General features: G+C 61.6%; 1 protein-coding gene across 1 annotated transcript in view; it reads right to left on the bottom strand.

Moving 5' to 3' along the window:
• NHERF2 (NHERF family PDZ scaffold protein 2) overlaps window positions 1-12,129 on the bottom strand; it is a 40,074-nt gene that overhangs the window by 25,770 nt on the left and 2,175 nt on the right. The window contains exon 2 of the mRNA XM_075165534.1: window positions 9,372-9,629. Coding sequence (XP_075021635.1) covers window positions 9,372-9,629 — 258 coding nt within the window. The remainder of the gene's footprint in view (window positions 1-9,371; window positions 9,630-12,129) is intronic.

Genomic DNA, 12,129 nt, shown 5'->3' with positions numbered 1-12,129 from the left:
ATAACATTTTAAACCCAGCTCCTTAAAAATGAGACCACGGAAGATGCCCCTCGCTTGCTAAAGGCTGAGGGGAGCCGAGCACCGTCCCGGCCGCTGCTCCTCGCGTTTATCTCCAGCCGGGGCAGCTGAACGGCACCTCCATGCTGGGGCAGATAAGGAGGCTCGGAGGCGGCTCTGGCAAAGCCCCGCGCAGCAGCGGGTGGTCCAGGACAAAGTGCATTTCCAACGCAGCGTGGGAGGGGCTCCCGCGATAACCCCCGCAGCCAGCGCCAGGCTCCGGCTGCTCCTGCTGATAAACCCCGGGCGAAGGCGGGTGCGCGGTGCTGGGCACACGCCGGTGCCGGCTGCGGGGCTCTGAGCACGCTGCGATCCATGCCCACGGGAACGGCTGAAGAGGACCAGAAAGCCACAGGGAAAGCGGCGGCCACAGGAACAGCCCCAGCACGGCGCTTGCAAAACCAAGAGGTGGATCCGGGTGCCCGACAACACCCAGCAGCGCCTCAGGGAGGCAGTTTTTATCCCCACCTTCGGGCTGCCCCAAGCACCTCTCCAGCACGACACGGGGTCTCCCATGTCCCCCATCCCCAGGACAGACTCAGCCCCCCGATGTCAGCGGGAGCCCTGCGCTCATTAACAGCTGCCAGACAAGAGCAGGGATCTCTTCCAGGCAAAGCAGACTATTCACCCCGCTTAGAACTAATTAGGGCTTGTCTTAATTAAATCCTGCTAACCATGAACAACCGCAGGGCCAGAATTAACTGATTTACCTGGGATGGCCTTTGGCCGCTCACGAGGGACCGCCAGCCCGGTGCGAGCGAGCCAGCCCTGCGCCGGCCACGGTGGCTGCAGACACGGCAAGGCGGGAGCTGTGGGGCTCGGGAAGAGCCACTGGAGACCTGCCCCTCGGCCCAGCACCACTCCCCGGGGATGCCGGTCCAGCCAGGCGGCACGGCCCCGTCCGAGGGCTGCGGGAAGAGCTGCCGCAGCGCACCCCGGGTGGGAGCTCGGCCCGCCAAGGCAGGAGCGGAGGGATTAGCCCTCCTGCCGCCTTTTATGCTGCTCGTTTCTTTAACAGGATTAGTCCCCATAAGTCCGTAAGCGGGTTTAATCACATAACGCCATAGGGCGAGCAGCGGGGCTCCTGCCGGGTCCGTGCAGGCGGCGAGCCTCACTTAACCGGGTTTGCAGGAGACGGCGCTGGAGGGGCCCAGGACCACATCTGGACACAACTCACTGCTGCTCCCTGTCCCGCTCCTTTCTCGAGATCCCCGGCCACGGGGCAGCGCACGGGACGGCTCAGTGTCGGGGCTGGGGACTCCACCGAGGGAAAGACCCGCTGCCCGCCGCTGGCCGGGCGGTCAGAGCCCGAGATGCCCACAAAGCATCCCTGCGCACTGCTGCAGCACCGGTACCTGCAGGGAATCGTCTTTCTTACCTTCCCCTTGCTCGTAAAACTACTTTTCAATTTGGCTTTCACAGACTCACCACTAACAGACATCTACCACCGGCTTATTTTACCTGGTAACAAACTCTTGCAAGGTTTTAGTGGGAAAAGAGAGACATTTAGCCAACAAAATCCAGCTCCAAGTCTGGTTACGGTTTAAGCATACACAGCAGTGGAACCAAAACACTCAGGAGTCCAGGCAAAAGCTGTAATGAAATTAAATTACGATATGGATCTTGCCAGAAATAATTATGTCGACAACTTGGGGTTTAATTCCTTATTTAGAGAGACCTGTGGATTGGGAGAAACCCTTTGCTGATTACAAGTTTAATTGTCTCTCTCTCTCATATCCCAACCTGGAGTCTCCCAAGACCACTGCCTGTAAAACCTCCGTACCTAGAGATAGAGCCAAGGACTGGGAGCCAAAACCAGCTCAATTCAGCCCTTAATTTATACACCAAGTTCTATGGTGCGGGGTAAATCACTCAACCTCGCAGCCTGTCTCCCAGCCGAAGGGCAGGAACGAAGCGCACAGAGGCAATGCCACGGCCATCGCGTCGCACTTGGGCGCTGTTAGGGTGCGAGCAGTAAAGGGATGTTGCCTTAGGGGTTAAAAGCAGCTCTAAAACCTCGTTTGGAAGTCGGCTGTGCCCAGCCAGCAGCTGGAAGCCCTGGCCCCCTCCGGCCCGGGAATGCACGCTGTAAGTCAGCATATGCACGGCACCTTTGCTCCATGTGTTTCCATCCCCCGCGAGCAATGCCGTAACGCCAACACCTTCTCCCCCGGGTGGGAGCAGCCCCGTGCCCGCGGGGCTGGGCAGGAGGAGGTGGGATTCACCCAGACCCGCAGCATCGCCCACAGCACCCGCAGGTCCGGGGTCAAACGCCCGGAGGTGTTTTATCCAGCCACGCTGCATGGTGGCACCAGGGACAGTCCTGGATAAAGAGAGCTGAAAACACGCAGTGTGTGCCCGCTCCTCCGCAACTAATTTGGGTCTTGGGAATAAATAGAGAATGTAAAAAAAAACCCAAACAATACTGTTTGAAGGTTTCTTCCACCACAACAGGACCACGAGCCCGACCAGCCCAGAGAAACTCCAAGGGATGGAGCAGTCACGGCAGAGGCTCTGTGCAGCTGCCAGGGCACATGCAGAAGGCCCTGGTTCTGCCAGAAGATTTTTAATTTATTTGAAACCATTTAATATTTTTACTATTGAACAGAACCATTAAACAGCTGGCGAGGAGCCCACTTGTAAGCAGGGCTGTTATTAAAGCAAGCTGCTCGAGCGCATCCCTGCGAGCAGAGGGGGCCGGGACCGGCTGCGCTGGAGCAAGCTGCATTTTGAATGGCTCCCATTTAATATCAGTTTTCAAATCATTTTGAGGGAAAGCTTTTGATTACTCAAGGATGCAGAAGGGAACATCACTGGCTGGACCACACGCAGCATCTCTTGGTGTCAGCAGCGTCACCGCTCTGCAGCCAGGCAATGGGCCGGGATGCAAACACCCCCCTGCCCTCCTCCCAGGGAGGTGGCAGGTCCCAGGGGTGACCCCACTGTCCCCTCACAGGACCGGGTGTCCCTTGGGAGCGTGTGGCCCCGGGAACAAAGGCTCTTGGCAGGGCGCAGCTCCTCCCGATGCTAATCTGCCTCCCGCTCCCTTCCACTCGCTTTGTCTTTCACTAAAAATATCGCGGCGGAGGAAGTTTCTGCCGCGGGGTGGATGCTCTCCTCCCCGGGAGGGGCTTCCTGCGCTGCCCCGGCACAAAAATAACCCCCCAGCCGAGCTCCTCCGCAGGACCCGCTGCCCGCACCGAGCCCAGGCAGGTGAGCTGTAGCCAGGGGACACCCGCTCAGCCCCCTCCCTCTGTCCCCACAGCCCACCCATGGTTCCCATACATTTTGGGTGATGGGACGCAGCTACAGTCCACGTGAAAGGAAGCGTTTTGCATCCAAACCCCCTTCCCACAGCACTGGGAGGATGTGAGCACATGGGACCCGGGCGTTCGGGAGCCAGAGCTGACCCTGCCATGCGCCAGCACGGCGAGCACACACTGTTTTCCACACCTTACAACACCGTGGGTAAGTGTCCCATCTCCCGTCTGGATCGCATCCAGCAGGACGAAGCTCAGATCCCTGCCGGCACCTCCTCCGCGCGCTGCAGCAATACCCAGCACCCGCCGCTCCCCCGTGGGCTCATCACAACCTGAGCCGAGGCTCCAGCAAACCCCACTGCAGACAGCGGCATTGCGATGCCAGCCCCAAACCAATACCGAAAAACTGCTCTCAGCTGCCTGCACACCACGGGCACAGAGGTGCAACCGGCTCCTGAAACACCCCAACGCTCACGCAAAGGCAGCCCTGCAAAAACAGGTCTTGTCCTGCTCCTTCTAACCAAGCGCCAAGTCGCTGGGCTGTCAGAGGGACCAATGGTCTGAAGAGTCAGTTATTTTTAGGTATTTATTCTCTCCTTGCTTGCACGGGAAAGGGGCAGGCTGCCAGGAAAGCCAAACACTCCATGCTCCTCCGAGCAAAGCCTGTGGTGTAGCAGCCTCCCGCAGCCCAGATGGGCACGGGCCACCGCCCCATTGCCCACCGGGCGAGGGGCAAACGTCCCACCGCCATCCCCGGAGAGGGCCCCTCTGGCTGCCGCACGCCCCGACCTCCATCCCCAAGATGCTGCGAGCTGGAGCTGCTCCAGAGCCCACCTGCACCGCCAGCGGCCCCGGCACCGACTCTGCCCGGCCCCGTGACACACGATGCCGGCGAGCCCAGCGCTATCAATAATGCAGCGAGGTCAGCACCGGCACGGGGCCGCCGGCTTCCCCGCAGCTCCGCCGCACACCAGCCCAACTGCTGCCCCTGGGACGGCATTGAAGCACGAATCCCAAAAGCAAGCCCAGTTTTGCAGCCGCTCCTCGGCTGAGCTCCTGCAGTAACCAGACCCGTGTAGCCCAGCGCCCACTGCAATGCCGCTCTTTGCGGGGAGGCAGGGGCTCTCCGGCCCCGCTGTCCTGCCTCCCATCTTCCCCTCCTCTGCAGGGACATGGGAAGCCGCGCTCCCATCCCATGCCCTCAGCCGGGCACAGCAGAGCAGCAACCCGAGCTCCCGGCAGCCCTGGTGCAGCCCCACGCTGCGGCTGCAGGAACGGCTTTGCGAAGTTTTTTGTTTATGCAGAGAAACACAGAGCGCACGCGGTGATGCATCCCTGCTCCGACGGGACACGCACACGCCTTCCTTTCAGCTTTGCCCTTTCAGACCCGCAGCGAGCGCTGCCAGGCTGGCAGCATCCACAAAAATAGCTGCTGTGGGAAGGGCAGGGAACGCTGCAGGGACATGGCCACAGCTCCGCGGGCTCTGTGCTGGAGGGTTTCCCCAAGCCTCTGTCTGCACAGCAGGAGCCTCACCCAGGTTGTACCAGGGACGAGCTTCGCTGTCCTCCCCACGGGTCTGAGCCTGCCACCGGGGCCCGGGGAGCGCAGGATGCTGCAGGGAAGTGCTTTAATTTAAACCATCCACTTAGTTTTTGGGGTTGGGTTTTTTTTTAATCGCATAATTACTGCAGACATTTCTGCTCATGTTAGGTTTTATTACATCTTTGTGGTTATTCTACAAGCCCTAAATTTTGGGCCTCAACTGAGTTGGCAAAGTTCTCCAAAAACATCTGTCCCGAGTTACTCCCCTTCCAGCGCTCCGGCAGAAAGCTGGCGGCTGAAGATGTTGCAACGCGGAGTTTTATTTGCAACAGAAAAAGTTCTTCTTCCTGACCCAAACAGAAGTGTAAATATTTACTGCCTCGATGTCAGCGCTGGCCCCACACCTGCGGGTCCCGACAGGCACCCAGGCGCTCGTCCTCCCTCCTCCAGAAAACAGCACATCTGTCCCCAGGCACATCAGCTCCTCTCGAGCGCGGGCCGGCGGCACGCAGGAGGCTCAACGCCTGCTCACTGTCGCAGCAAAGACGCAGCCAAAATCCCCCGTGTCAGCAGAGGGACACCCACCCTCCCGCTGTTTGCAGTCCTTGCCAGCAGCAACGCTAAGGTGACACCACCCCTCCCCGAGCAGGGGCCAATTAACAACCGGCTGCTAATTCCTCTACATTAGAATTCCCAGACCCAACAGGCTGCTTGAATCCAGCAGCTACAAGATGTGAGTTTGTTTTCCAACAGATAAATGCTGGTTGTAAAGGTCCCTTTGCACACCCACCCCCCCAGCCGTGCTTTTGTGTGACCAGAGCAGCAATGGAGGGGAACTGCATCACCCAGAACACGGCTCGGGGGCTCTACTGTTGTTCTTGTTTCTCCTACAAACACACCTGGAGAAAGCAGTGAGGCAGCGAGTCCCAAGGACACGGCTAACGGGGCTCATGACGCCTGCCTGGCCATAACGGGGGTCCCAGTAACAGCACATCCCCCCCGCTGCGCAGGAGCAGCCGAGCTGCAGCCTGCAAAGGCGCTGCCGGCCCCGGGCCGCGCTGCCTGTGCACCACCAATGCCTCCGGGACGGTCGGCAGCACCCGGGCGAGCGCCCGGCAGCACCGCTCAGCACCAGTCTGGCCCTGCAGCACACCTGCCTTTTACACGCCGTTAGCCCAGGCATTTAATTAACAGCCACCACCGGCTCACACCGCTGTCCCAAAGGCACCTTTGCAATAAAAGCAGCTCACCACCAAGCACCCAATGCACCCAGAGCGGCCCCTGCCACGCTGAGACCCCCTGCCCGCCACCTCCCAAACCTCTGGGGACTCGATGCTGGGTGCCCGGCAGGGGAGAGCCAGAGCTCCAGGGAAAAGCAGAAAACAGCCGGGTGGCCACAAGAACACGTTTGGGACAGGGGAGTGCGTGGCATGGGGGCACGGGCACTGCTGCTTCCCCTCGCGGGGGGCACGGCGCGGGGCAGGCAAACCCCCCCAGCACAGGCAGGCACGGACCCGGGCGCAGCGCTGCAGGACCGGGCAAGGCAGACCCTGCTCCCCGTGCCACCAGGGCCACGCAGGGCACGAGTCCCCAGGGTGCCGGGGATGGCAGCGCTGCGATGGGCACAGCTGCTGGCAGCCAGCCCTGCCGACCTGCTCTCGGGGCAGGCAGCCTGATTTTAAATACGTGCTGAATTATTCATGGTATTACCGTGGTTCCTGGAGCACAAGGTCCTGGACACCAGGTCTCTGCCAGGGGTGCGCATTGACCTCCCCACCCAAGGCAGATCTCCGGGGGGGTCACCCCTCTTGCAAAATAAGACTGGGGCAGCACGGGGGAGGCTGGCAGGGCCGTGCCCACCCTTGCTGCATCGCCTCCCTGCTGCCCACCGCTAAGGCTGCACCGGGTGCCAGATTTCCCTCCTCTTTATTTCAGTTGCTCGTTGCTTCGGGCTGCATTGAACAACCTGGCCTCAAATCAAGGAAAACTGCAGCCTTTATATAAACAAATGCTGCTCAGAAAAATGCTACTCCCGGAGAGCAGCCCGGAGCATCGGCACCAGTTCCCACAGGGGCAGGTTGGGGCCAGGGGTCTGCAGGGGGAAGGGAGCTGCCTTTTCTCCTTCACTAAACGCCTCCAGGGAACCTACACAAAAGACTCAAGTGCTGCCAGCCCAAGCCCAGCTTCTCCCAGTGCCACCCAGCTCAGAGCCTGGTCCCCTCCAAACCTAGTTGAGGGCAAGTCTCTAACTGGACCCCAGCTGCCACGGCCCCGCTGCAGGGACAGCAATCTCTCCCAAACAGCCCCCGCGCTCAGGAGCTGCGCACCCCACGTGGGCCCGGTGCCGGTGATCTGCAGGATTAGGGTCAGGCTAGAGCTGCCCCATGCAGGGGGGAGGAACTGGGATGTTGGAACTGGGGTGCACCACCGTTCCCCTGGCCTCCAGCCCTTTTGGACCTAGGAGGAAAGCCACATCACCCAGACCAAGAGCCTGGAGCCGGTATTACCGCCTTGAAGCAAGCAGGACCGCAAGGCAGAGGAGCAGGATGCAAGTCCTGCTGCTCCGGCCACCCCTGACCTCGTTCCAGGGTCACTCACGGCCCCAGCACAGAGACGTGACTTGGCCAGGAAAGGCTGCAGCGCCCAGCTCTTCAAAGAGCTGCTGCCTGCAGAGAAGGAGCAAGCCAGCCGCTGCCCTGAGCCTCTGCACCCCGACACGCTCAGCACCGCCCGTCCCCAACCCCCCACGGTGGGCATCGCCCCCGGAGTCAGGTCCCTTCGTCCAGCTCAGGCTCTGCCTAACGCCAGCCCAGGCTCCGGCACTGCAAGCACCAAATGTCCCGGCCGTGCTGCCCCAGGCGAAGCCCCCGGCCAACCCCCCAGCCCCTCCAAGGGGAAGCACGGGTGCTTCTCCCCCCTCGCACCCCAGCCCTGCCCGGCTCTCCCCGTCCCACCCTCTCCTTGGAGGAGCCGAAACCCAAAGGCCGGAAAGGACCGTCCTGTTCCCCTCGCCTGACTTCCCGTCAGCACACGCTGTTGGATTGCAACCAGCAAACGAAACCGAGACGGGATAGGAAATCCCCAGCTTGGAAAGCCGCCCCTGGCTGTGCCCAGCTGCCTCCCCGGGAATGGCTCCTCTCCCACCGGCCATCCCGGGGGTGAACAGCCCCCCACTGCACCGATCCCCAGGGGAAATGCACCCATCGTCATCACACAGACCTTCAAACAGCTTCAAATCATGCAATAAGTTAAAAAAAAAATACTGCCTCCAAGCCTGCCCCTGCCAGCCCCAGGGAAGAGGGTTCCTCCTCTGCAAGATGCCAAGCAGCTCCAGAGGGGAGGACTGGAGGAAGACCCCCTCCTCATCGCTGGAGATGGACGTGCCTCCTGCCTCAGACCAGCATCGCCTCTTATCTGCACGGGGGAATTTCTTTGGCTGTTACTCCGTGGGGGCTCCTGAGGACACGAAGCTTTCCGGACTTTCCCACTTACGTCCTCCCGGCAGCCCCACGGCCACTTCTGGGCCAGCACCCAGCCAGCACCCCACCTCTGAGGGGGCAGAGGCCGACCAGGCGCCGCAGCCCTGCAAGCTCCCCGGGGAGGGGGAGGAGGAGGAGGAGGGCACCCATGGCAGCTCCACAATGGAGCAGGCGGTTGAGCAGCAGCATCCCTGCCCAGTGGCACAGACCAGCAAGCGCAGGGGGGCTGCAGGGTGGGGACATGGAAGGGAAGGGGACAGATGGCTGCAGAGAGGTGACAGAGTCACCGGCTCGGCCACGCGACACCTGCACCGCTCCTGCCACGTTCACACCCTGAGCAAGGGCAGCGCCGGGACCGAACCCTGCTATCTGCCAGGCGCAAGGCTGCGCCGTCTCCGCCAGCACAGCCCCAGCAGCAAGGCAGCCATGGAAATTGGACGTTTTCCACCCCAAATTCTTTCCTTTTTGGAAAGGAGTTTACCAATAAAAGGCACTTACTGCAGAATCACAGTCCAGACCCAGGCCACTTGAAAAAGAGCTAATTTCCTTCCTATTTAAGCAAAAAGCTGAGACCACATTCGCCCCAGATGTTCCCTCCCTCCCTCCTGCAAATAATGAGGAGAGAGAAGCTCGTTCATGAGCTCCAGCTTGGTCGCATCCCTGGTCCGTGCAGCTTGTCCCGTAGGGGAGCGAGACCCAGGCTGGGTCACCCGTCCCCAGGGCTGACGACCCCCCACCAGCCCCCCCGCAGCTCCCGGGGCTCACAAGACCCTCGAGGGGCGCAGGAGGGGAGAGAGCAGCGCAGCCCCCAGCAGCCGACGCTGCTTCGAGCAAGAGCGAATGAGGCCAAGGGGCAGCTCACCCACCGCTTCGGGACACAGCAGGGTCCCCAAAGCCGACAGCCACGTACGGGAGGTTTTTCTCCGACGGGAAGCAAGCCGTGCTTGCAGAGGGAGGTGCTCCCAGGGTGGTTGCACCCGCTCCCGGGCTCTGCGCCCAGCAGCCCCACGCGCCGCCCGGCTCTGCCCTCACCTTCCTGCTGCCATTCGAGGAGAAGCTGTGCGAGTGCCGCTGGAGGCTGCCCCCGCTCAGATCCAGCTGCGGCTTCCAGACCTCCCCGTTGTCGCTGCCCACCGACTTGGTGGGCGAGACGCTGGAGTTCAGCAGGATCCCGCTGTGCACCATCTCCTCCGTGCACGTCAGGCGCAGGCTGCACAGGTACTCGTCCGTCTCCTTGTCCACCACGAGCAAGCGCGTCTCTGTCTCCACGGCTTTGATGCGCTGCACAACCTGGAAAGGAGAAGAACAACTGAACAGAACCCCAGGGACCTCCTGGCTGTGGCAGGAGCTGGATTTGAGGACCATTAACTCCCCCACACTCTCCTGCAGCTCCGGTCTTGCTGCAGGGTGCAAGTTTGCTGTCGCTTCCAGCTATCAGTGATGGGGGAGAAGGGCAGAGCGCGGCTTTGGGGGACCCCCAGGATGGAGTGCGGGTTGCCTGCAGCCCCGCGTGATGACGGTGGTGGCTCTTCCCACTCCATGCCCCGCAACCCCCAGGACAGCTCTGCCCAGGGTAGCTGCACAGACCAGCCGGGATCACCCGCTGGGATCACCCGCTCCACTCGGAGAGGAGCTTTCACAGAGGCTGCTTCATTGCCCCCGAGCATCAGAAACCCTGCTGCCTGGATTTGTCCCTTAGAGGGACAACACAGTCTGTCCCATCAAGCAAACAATCCCGCACACCCTCATTTCTCTGGGGCTTCTTCCTCCCCCCATCACCAGGGCAGGGTGGAGAGCCGGGGTGCACAGGGAGGCACCAAGCACCCAGGCACACATTCGGTGGCTGGGCTGCCTTTGCTGGCTGCTCCCCCCTACACCGGCGTACCGGCTACCCCCACCCAAGTGGATTTATGAAAGAAACAACCCGATCTGCGCATTCATCCCCGGTCTGTGCTAGGGGAACGCAGTGCTGGGAGCGGGAGATGGGCCCGTCCCTGCTGGGACCCAGCTCCAGGCAGCACTGAATGGGGACCATTGTCCTGCCGCTGCCCGGCTCCTTCGCGGGGATCGGTGACTGGCAGAGACTCCAAAAGGAGCTCGCGGTGTCAGCATGGCGGGGAGAGATGGGAGGAGCCGATCCTGGCCGGGCAGGGGGGTAAATCACACCAGGGTGGGCTGTGATGGAAGCAGGGCAAATCCAGGAGATGCACAGGAGCAGGGTAAAGGGACTCCAGACTCCCCGCCAGCAGCTGCAGAGGGCTGGCTCTGCTGGGCCACCTCCTCCTGCGCAGGCCTTCATCCCGAGGAGGAGGAGAAGGGGTGGTATCGCTGGTGATGCTGCTTGGCAGCCATCCCCAGCCATGGGGTGGCCCTGAAGACCACAGACCTGTGACCCCCCCAGGCGTGCTGGGAAACCCCCGAAGCAGCGCTGGGCTTTCTTACAGGGCTCCCGCTCTGATCTAGGTCACACTGGCCAGACACGCTGCAACCGCCAAGGTTACGAGCAACAAGCAAGCCTAATGCGCAATTAGCTAGCATTTATTTACTCCCCTGCAAGCTCCATTCAAGGTCAACAGAGCCGGTATCTGCAAATGAAAAAAACAACCAACAAGAAATTTATAGACTGCAGACAAGGCTGCTTGTCCTGAATCAAGTGATCTGCTGCAGGCTGCAGCCTCCGACTCCACGCGCCGCGTCAGGCAGCAGCGTGCCCCGGGCTCCCACCCGTAGGACGGCCTGAAGGGTGCTACTCCATCAAGCCCCAGAAAATCCCCCTGCTCCCTTTCAGACCTATTTACATGCAACATCAGACGGTGCTGCGGATACCGGCAAGGCAGTGCCTGTGCGAGGCCACTTCTCCCGGAGGGGACCTGGGAGCAGGCAGCCAACATGCGGTGGCAGGAGATGCAGATGGGCAACGCCTGTGGGGAGCATGCAGGAGAAACATGCACAGCAAGACCCCCCCAGACCCCGCAGTCTGGGTGCTCCAGGCGTAAGGGCAGCACAGTTCATCACTGGCAGGGAGCAGGGTCCCTGCAGACCACAACCAAACACAGAGGGACTGCAGAAGCGGCTGGCGGAGAGCGATGCCGGGGCTCAGCCCAGTGCTGAGCTCCCCAACAGCCGTGGCAAGAGCAGCGACAGAGCAAACGTCCCCCCAGCCCCGCGAGTGCCGGGGGCTGAGCCAGGCAGGGATGGAAAGCGGGCACAGAGCAGCCCCTCAGCCTCTCCCCGTTAGCGGGGACGAGCAGAAGGGGCTTTCTGTGACAAACTCCCCAGGCAGCAAGTCGCTTTGGGGACAGAGCAGCGGGGTGAAGGCAAAGCAGCAGCCAGGCACACGGCGAGGTCCTGCCCGACGCGGGCAGAGCCCAGCACCCTACCCGTTTCCGAGCCATGATCACAGCCTCGAGCCCGCAGCTTTTCTGAAGACGACACAGCCTCCCCTGCGCATCCGGCACCTCGGGACCTTCTCAGCACTGGTCCCAGTCGCATGATTTCCGCAGCTCCACCCAAACAGACTTTCACCCAGCACCAGCCCAGCAGAGCCAGCCCGGGCCCCTCCACCCTTGCCAAGCACCAGCTCCCCAGGAAGGAGACCCATGGTGCCGCTGGGAGCAGCTCAGTCCATCCCTCCCGCTCCAAAAGAGGCGCCTCTGCCCGTGCACCTCGCTGCCGGCCTCAGCAAGGACCTGGAGGCTTTCCATGCTTCGGGCACAGCGGGAGGGCAGGAGCTCGCTGCTCTGCCCCGCACACACGCTGCCCGCCTGGGCAAGGAACCGAGGAGCCAGGA

This window comes from Calonectris borealis, chromosome 16 (genome assembly GCF_964195595.1).
Source record: "Calonectris borealis chromosome 16, bCalBor7.hap1.2, whole genome shotgun sequence".
Lineage (NCBI taxonomy): Eukaryota > Metazoa > Chordata > Aves > Procellariiformes > Procellariidae > Calonectris > Calonectris borealis.
Note: the sequence above shows the minus strand (reverse complement) of the source record. Positions and strands in the feature narration are given on the sequence as shown.